Genomic DNA, 8,284 nt, shown 5'->3' on the forward strand with positions numbered 1-8,284 from the left:
GTTGGTCCGTGACTGAGTCTGAATTAAGGGTGACAGGCAAAGAAGCGGCGAAGTTGCAGTTCTCCGGGGACGAGTTGAAGGGAGGCGGTGGTGAGTAAATACGGCGTCGTCGAACAACTCAAGGTGGTTGGCCATAAACGAGATGAAGCTATGTGTAGGGTTTGAGAGTCGTTAATGGGGTTTAGGGGGTTTTATAACTGAACGAATTAGATAAAGGAACTTGAGTTGTGATATGGTATTTCCGTGAGGTTTGTTAGCAGCCGATTAGGATGAGTGAGTGAAACATGATCAGATGACATTCAAAACCAAAACTCCCTTTTTGTTTATATCTTTATTATTATTATTGTTATTATTGTTGTTGTTATATAATACTAAAGTTCGGGTTATTATATTAGGAGTGTAGACTTATTGTTAATTTTAAAAAAATCATTTGGACTTTTTTGTTTTTAAAAAAATGGGCCCATAAGAAGATTCGTCCCTGATCACATGAGAAAGTTAAATGAGACGACCAAGATGATGACTTGATTTATAGTATGTCGGGATTAAAATTGTTATCTTTCACACGAATAAATATGCATGTCCGACACATTCAACCATAGACATACATACTAAAAATTTTCACTCGCTACCCACAACCTAAAAAATGAGAGGCTAAATATTGTAAATAAAGGTGGTTCTTGTTTGTAAACTTTCGAGTGCCACCGGAGTGTCTGGATCAGTGGCGAAGCTTGGACTCAAGCGTCGAGGGGGCCGAACTCAAAATGTATTAAAAAATCATAAACGAGGGGGACGGGTTGAATTTTCGGCCGAAAATGGGTAAATTTACACTACGTATAAAATTTTCGGGCGAGAAACGGATACATTTACACTACCGCACACAAAAACAGGGAGGTCAGGCTCAAATTTTCGTGCGAAAAAGAGTAAATTTACAATACTCATGAAATTTCGAATGAAAAATGAATACATTTACACTACTATTTACACTACTGCGCAAAAAAACAGGAGGCCAGACTCAGATTTCGAGCGAAAACAAGTAAATTTACACTACGTATAAAATTTATGGACGAAAAACAGACACATTTACACTACCGCGAAAAAAAAACAGGAGGAGCCGGAACACCCAGCCCTAAAGAAACTTCGCCAATGGTCTGGATATAATTTGGACATTAGGGGACAGCATAATTTAATTGAATTGGTACATTTTGTAATTGGAGAAAACTCTAACGGTACCTTTATTTACTTATATTTAATTTAGGTATTATATTGTTTTTTTTTCTTTAAACATTTTATCCTATAATTTTTTCTTTTGGTTTTTCATATATGCTGCAATGCATTTGTGATTTGTGTGTCACAACATTCTCAATCTATCCACCATATTATGTGGAGTAAAATTTTTAATAATACAAGAGTGGTTTATGATGTTGTAAAAGCATTTGCAACATGTCTCCTAAAAACATGTGAGGTAGATTTGCAAATCCAATCATATCATATCCTATTATAGTCTTCTAACAAAGTAAAATACTAATGATGATGTATAAGCCCATATTCTTTCTTGATATATTTTTCCTTTCAAAAATCTTAATATTTTCTATCATTCATTCTAGGTAAATAAATCCATTGATCAAATAAAATATACTACCAAAATTATGGATTTGAAAATAATAAGTAATGGTCAATATTTTTTTTTGTTAAGAATATTAAGTATAATTTCATACCAAAATTAAAAAATATATACATATAAATTTGAATTATTTTTAAAATATACATGTGAACTATAATATTTTTTCCTAAATATAATTTCATGATTTACATAAATATATATTTGAATTATCTTTCCTAAATACTTTCGATGTATAGTTTTTCTTCAATTGTAAAACCTCCAATCCAAATAATTCAAATGAAGTTTCTATTATATTTTATAACAAATATTGGAGAACTACAAGTTTATCAGGAACAATATAAGTTTGATTCATTTGCTAAATATATTTATATATATATATATATATATATGATTGATTTCTTTTGAGAACCATTTTGAGTTTTAAGAACTCGAAAGAACTCAACGTAACAATTTTTTTTTCGAATTTTTTTTACACATGTGTAATACATAAGTGTAAGTAATGTACAAAAAATTACAGTATTTTTTTACACACCGAATCGACTTTTTACACATGTGTAACTAACGTTTAAACTTGTGTAATTATCAAAAATACTTATTCTCTCTCCTGCTTCATTTTTTAATTAGATTTAATCTCAGCCACATATTTCATATCACCATGGTTCTTAGACAAAATTTGTAATTTATGAAATATGTGTGGATTACATGAAATATGCTTGATTTAATCTCACCCATTCCATAATTTATGTGTGGTTTAAAATTGAGTTCTTAAAGTTCTTAAAACTCACCATGGTTCTCAAAATAACCCTCCCATATATATATATATATATATATATATAGTTACTAGTAATTGATTGATTGGTAATTAGTTTGCTTCATTGTATCTTTTACCTTTACTTTTGTCATTTCTTTCAAATAATTCATCTTATTTTTTTTTAACATTTGACAAATCTCGTGTATTACACGGGTTCAAATGCTTGTTATATGATATAGTTATGAGTGGTTGTGAGTAGAGAATAGAGACAATGTTATATGAGAAAATTAAATTTGAGGTTTCACTGTTCATACCGTATGACTTTTTAATATTTTCTGAAATAAAGTGAATGTAAGTGGAGAGAAGAGAAAATATAATGATTAATATATAAAAAGTAATATTTAATTGAACAATGAGAAAAAATTTAGGGATTTTTAATGTAATTATATGATATATATATATATATATATATATATATATATGGTAGGGAGTGGGCTGTGAATGTTATGAATAATGAAGAGAGAAATTTTTGTGATTTTTTTATATTTGAATAGTTTTTGTAGCACTATATATTTTTTTAATATAGTTTTTTAGACTGATTGTGAGTAGAGAAGAGTAAAAATGTAATGATAAAGTTATTAAAAGGGTATTATTATTTAACTTAAAATAAAAGAGAAAATGCAGTGATTTTTAATGTAATTTTGAATTTGAAGATAAGAAAAAGAATGAGAATACTCTTAGCTGCTAGATGATAGATAAATTGTACCAATGTGTTGCGACATCAATATATGTTGAAAACGTGTCATTTTCTATAGAAAAAATGGTTCAAGCCTCATAATAGACAAATTTATAGATTTAAAAGTAATATAAGACATGTTATTTATTCAAGAAAAAAACGGTAAATATGGTATTAAGCTTCGAAGAAAAAAACACAGAACACGAATTTTTCTGTATTCCTCTCACTTACACCAACACTAACCAACCCATCACCCATTTCCTTTACGCAGATGATGTAATTTTCCTAGGCGAACGGGATAAGCTGAGCACGATAAACTTTCGTGGAATGTTGAGGTGTTTTTACCACTTATCTAGTGTATGGGCTTAAAATAAATTTGGCAAAAAAGCTGTCTTTTGGCACTTGTGCGGAAAACCCGGAAAGACAACAAATGGCAGCCATCCTTCGGTGTAAAGCGGTCGTTTTCCCATTTTAGCACCGTGGTTTACAGGTTAGAAGGAATATGAATTCGATTACATATCATGGGATCCGGTCTTGAACGTGTTTAGGAGACAGTTTTCGGTTTGTCGTCGTGTTGCAGTGATAACCGACCGTCCCATATTTTAATGTGGTCTCTAGAGTCTGGATGGTGGCCTCTATGTTAAAAGGTATTAACAAAACAATACTGACATATATATCTTAATGTTACAATAATACAAGATCTAATGAACCACTGCTAGCTAAAATATCAACAAGAATACTAATATTCTTTCCAACAACAAACATCTCATTGACCTCTAGCAATTTCCGGAGACGATCAAGACGGTACGTTAAAGTGAAATAGCCATGAGATGACAAAGGCAAAAACCATAGAAGCCAGCAAGATATTGAGAAACCGATGGCCCTGCCACAAGCTGTGAGCCTCTGATGTAGCCACGGTCTCACTAGGTGCGGTGGCAGCTTGTGACCCCATAGAACCATTTGGTTCATTCCATTGATCTGCTAGTTCAACCTCATCTCCACCAGCAACGTTTCGTGCTATCGATCCACAAATCTCACACGTTCTGTATTAGTAACACACGATATCATTATGTGTGACTATAATATAATTGGAAATCCTAGTTTTCACCAAATGAATGAAACCATTGATTTAGTTTAGTAGTCATTTGTAGGGCCGGAGGTTTATTTCATAAAAAAAGAAAAAAAAACAATTTTCAGCTTAGAATTCCAACATATGGAAATATGATTACACAATTTTTTTCTATACGATTTCTAAACCGCATAAAATCACACTATCTCAAACATAGTAAAACGTAAGGAAAAACAAAATCCGTTCGAATGAATCTGTCCATATATATTAGGCTTGGGTTATACATACACCATGTTCGTTATTCATACACCAGGGTAGCCTATACGAGTCGTATAGGCTTTATACGGCTCGTATAGGTGCATGGTCAAGTCATTTTCAAGCAGAAGTGTCAGGTTTTATTCTTTTGTATCGTATAGCCCCTATACGGCTCGTATAGGCTATATGACTCGTATAGAGTCTATTTGACTCGTATAGTTTTTTTTTTCAATTTTAAAACTACAAAATATTAAAAACAACACCCGAGTTGGTTACAAAATAAAAATATACATAACAGCCTACGTACAACATGAGCGTTTCGGGATAACGACTTTTTAGATGTGGTAATGCAATCCATTTTGGTTGACACGTATATGAGTTATCTAAGCTTTTGAAATATAATTGCTATAAAAATAGTTTCATTTGTTGGTGTAGATGTTTTGGTTCGTGTTAACTCAACTTTTGAAATATAGCCTTCAAAATATAGCCTTTTGAAAATCTGATACCTGGTCTATACGGGTCGTATACCACATATATGAGTCGTATAGACCAGAAAAGTAATTAAAAATCTCCGGTCAAGGTACATGCTGACATGCTGTATATACGAGTCGTATAGACCCTATACGGCTCGTATAGGTTAGACAAGTTACGTAGGCTATACGAGCTGGAAAATCTATACGGCTCGTATAGGGTCTATACGGCTTGTATAGACTGCAAAAAGCTGCCACACTGACACGCTCGTACTCAGGTCAATAGGTTAGGGCTATACGACTCGTATAGGCCTTATATGAGACGTATAGCATTATTCCCACACCAAGGGGCTAGTATATGTATACCATGACCCTATATATTAACTTAGGATTCCAGAACGGCAGCACTAGGATAGTGACAATGTATGTCATCTCATGCATAATTGAATTTTTTTAATAATCTTTAAATTTAAATCTTTTAAAAGTTGCTATATATGTTGGTTGAGTCGAATCCCACTGGATCGAATAATAAGAAACGTGAGGGGATTAAAACTTAAAGGAGTGAAATAAAGCAGATTCCATTACAGTTTAAAGTATATTTTGTGCCTATTGTGATGACTGATGAGTTAACTTATCAAATTAGACTCTTTTTTTTTTCTTTTGAAAGGGCACTTATCAAATTAGTAGACATGTTTCTTCAATATTGGTCACAATAGACTTGTCCTTTTCCATTTGTATAATAACTTTAAAAAAGATCATATCTTTAGTTCTAAATTATCCGTTAACATTATAAAAAAATCAATACTTTCTCATTATATATGAAAGAATTGTGCAATTTAGTTTTAATATAAAAAAAGTAAAATCAATACATGTATGTGAAATCTATATAAATTTACATATATATGGAATTTTTTTATATTTTTGTTGGAACATTAAGACAAACGGGCCAAAGCCCGACACATGGAAATTAACGAGGTAGTGTTCCGTGTCAGCAAACTAGTCTACGTGACATCTACGTCAAATCGTACCCTGCCTGATTCAATAAATACATGTACTGATTTTACATCTAAATGTGAAGCATTTAGATAGAGGGCAAACGGGCAACAAGCAACACCTCAAACCCTTTTTAAATAGCAAAACCCGATCTTTAATTTTAAAAATGTTTAAAGATTGATTTTAGTAATAGTTATTAGATTGATATATATATATATATATTCATGTTAAATAAGTATATATTAGTCTAAAACAATTAAACCTCAAAATCAAACTGAAACACCTTAAAATTTTATTAAAAAAATAAATTATACAGAAAGGTCAACCAAAATGAAAAAGACAACCTCAAAATGCAACAAAAACAATACTTGAATACACATAGACAAACAAACAATAATATATTTATACAAAGCATATAATATAAGAATCCAATGTTAACAAAAATGCTACATCAAGACACAAATATGACTATATATAAGAGCATGAAAGATGATGAGTATATGTAAATAACTATTTTAAAACTTGATACAAACAGGAAATATATATGTCCATTTTAACTTTCCAAGATATAATTAACTAATATGTAAAATTCAGATCCATCATAAACAAAAGTTAATAAAATTCAATCCTTGAAATATAGTTTTAATAATAGTTACCTGTTGCCTTTAATCTTGAACCAAGCTTCAGCACAGTGTTTATGAGCAGCAGCCAGATCATCTTTACAAGAACAACCCAACTCAATTGGTATCCCAATTATCCCATTTCCAGATTCTTCACTCTTTACACCCAAACTCAAATGACAAATCCTACAATCCTTTTCATTCTCAACTTCTTTTAACAAATGCACGACACGGTTGCTTTCGATATCCTCAGGCACCATTATTCCTGCGATCTCGGTCCCATCCGATGATCCTGACCGACGCAGGGTGTCATCTTCACCCCCACGCCAGGCTTCTATGTCGAAACCGGGTTCGGGTAATGTCATCATTTTTTAAGTAGAAAGATAAGAAAAGTTGTGTTTAGTAATGTAGCTAGACAAAGAGTGAAGATGAGAACATGAATATATATTCATGTGCCAATGAGTGTAAAAAACGTGTTTTGCCTTTTTGTTGTGATATAAAAATTATCACTTATTATTAACAACACTGTGTGAATATTGAAATACATAGTAACACAAAAAGAACAATAAGATATTGCAGATAAAGTTGCAATTTAAAACATAAAACTGTAACTTTTTTTTCCCTAATGGGACCTCAAAGTTTTAAGAACTGTCACCGACATTTCAAGGTGTCCATGGAACTATGGAAGCAAGGTGGCCTATCTTATTGTACTGGATTAGTCTTTAGTCATTAATATAAGTTATGAGATTCGACCAACAATTTGAAAGACTGGACAGCCGAGATAAATATATATACGTTGGATCGTTAAACTACCATATACGAAATTAAAAGATAAAGGAGAATATGATTAGTAGTAACCATTAAAAGTTTAATGATACATATCGTTTCTTTATCAATCGGTAGCTTGTATATTTATGATTTCAGTTATCGTGTTTAAATCGATCCGATTAGAGGCCATGTACATAGAGAGCATATTATAAGAAGTACTAAACACAAAACAAAAGACAACGACACCTTTTAAGATCTTTAAACGGAAAAGTATTCTTTATTTTGGCTCTCTAATTAATTATCATTCAATCGATTACAATAAAGTGACAAACAAACACGCAAAATAACTGTAAAATAGTTGTCTTTTTATTGATTACATACAAACATGCAACAGGCTGCCTCGTAACCCCGTTTTAAATAACTGTAAAATAGTTGTCTTTTTATAGAAAAAGAAACAACCATTCAAAGGTGATTAACAATTCAAAAGAAAAAGACAAGCTTTTTTTTATATATAGTTTAGTCAAACGGCCTAAAAGATGTTGCTTGAAATTTGGAACTATGTGAAAATAAATGGTATAAAGCCCATTATACAAATAACTGTTACTAAAATCTTGTAATATTAATATAGGGTCGTGCTATTGGCACGCCCCCCATCTATTTACACACCCCTAATATAATTCATATTGTCCAATATGAAGCATAAATGGCCTCAAATGTCATACATGATTGTAATACACGGAATCATATGCAAAGTGAATAGGTCCCACAAGTCTAATCTCTCACAATATGCACAGTTCATATGGTCCATACTACCCATATGATCCATATTGGTACATATCATCTTATAACCAACTTAATCAGACAAAAAATTCACACTAAGGTTCATATGGTCCATATTAACCATTAAGTTACATATTGGAATAACAACCAGACCAAAACTAACATGGTCAGCTTTTTGTCTGTTAGATGGGTTGATATGGGTCATATTGATCAATATGACT

The 8,284-nt window shown here is 31.7% G+C and overlaps 1 protein-coding gene across 1 annotated transcript; it reads right to left on the bottom strand.

The window, feature by feature from the left end:
* Positions 1-3,785: 3,785 nt before the first annotated feature.
* On the bottom strand, positions 3,786-6,970 carry LOC143637563 (uncharacterized). The gene is made up of 2 exons (XM_077104927.1): positions 6,552-6,970; positions 3,786-4,151 (listed from the first exon to the last, which is right to left on the bottom strand). The coding sequence occupies exons 1-2, from the start codon at positions 6,881-6,883 to the stop codon at positions 3,905-3,907; spliced, it is 579 nt and encodes a 192-aa protein (XP_076961042.1). The 5' UTR covers positions 6,884-6,970; the 3' UTR covers positions 3,786-3,904.
* Between the last annotated feature and the right edge of the window lie 1,314 nt (positions 6,971-8,284).

This window comes from Bidens hawaiensis, unplaced genomic scaffold, assembly GCF_021521415.1.
Source record: "Bidens hawaiensis isolate Kalapana, Puna unplaced genomic scaffold, B.hawaiensis_p1.1 tig00008374_1, whole genome shotgun sequence".
Lineage (NCBI taxonomy): Eukaryota > Viridiplantae > Streptophyta > Magnoliopsida > Asterales > Asteraceae > Bidens > Bidens hawaiensis.

Bases quoted from the DNA above. Each gene is read 5' to 3' on its own strand.
- LOC143637563 (XM_077104927.1), bottom strand. From the start codon at position 6,883: ATGATGACATTACCCGAACCCGGTTTCGACATAGAAGCCTGGCGTGGG. The intron at 4,152-6,551 runs GTAACTATTATT...TTACTAATACAG, and splicing joins TTCAAGATTAAAGGCAACAG to AACGTGTGAGATTTGTGGAT.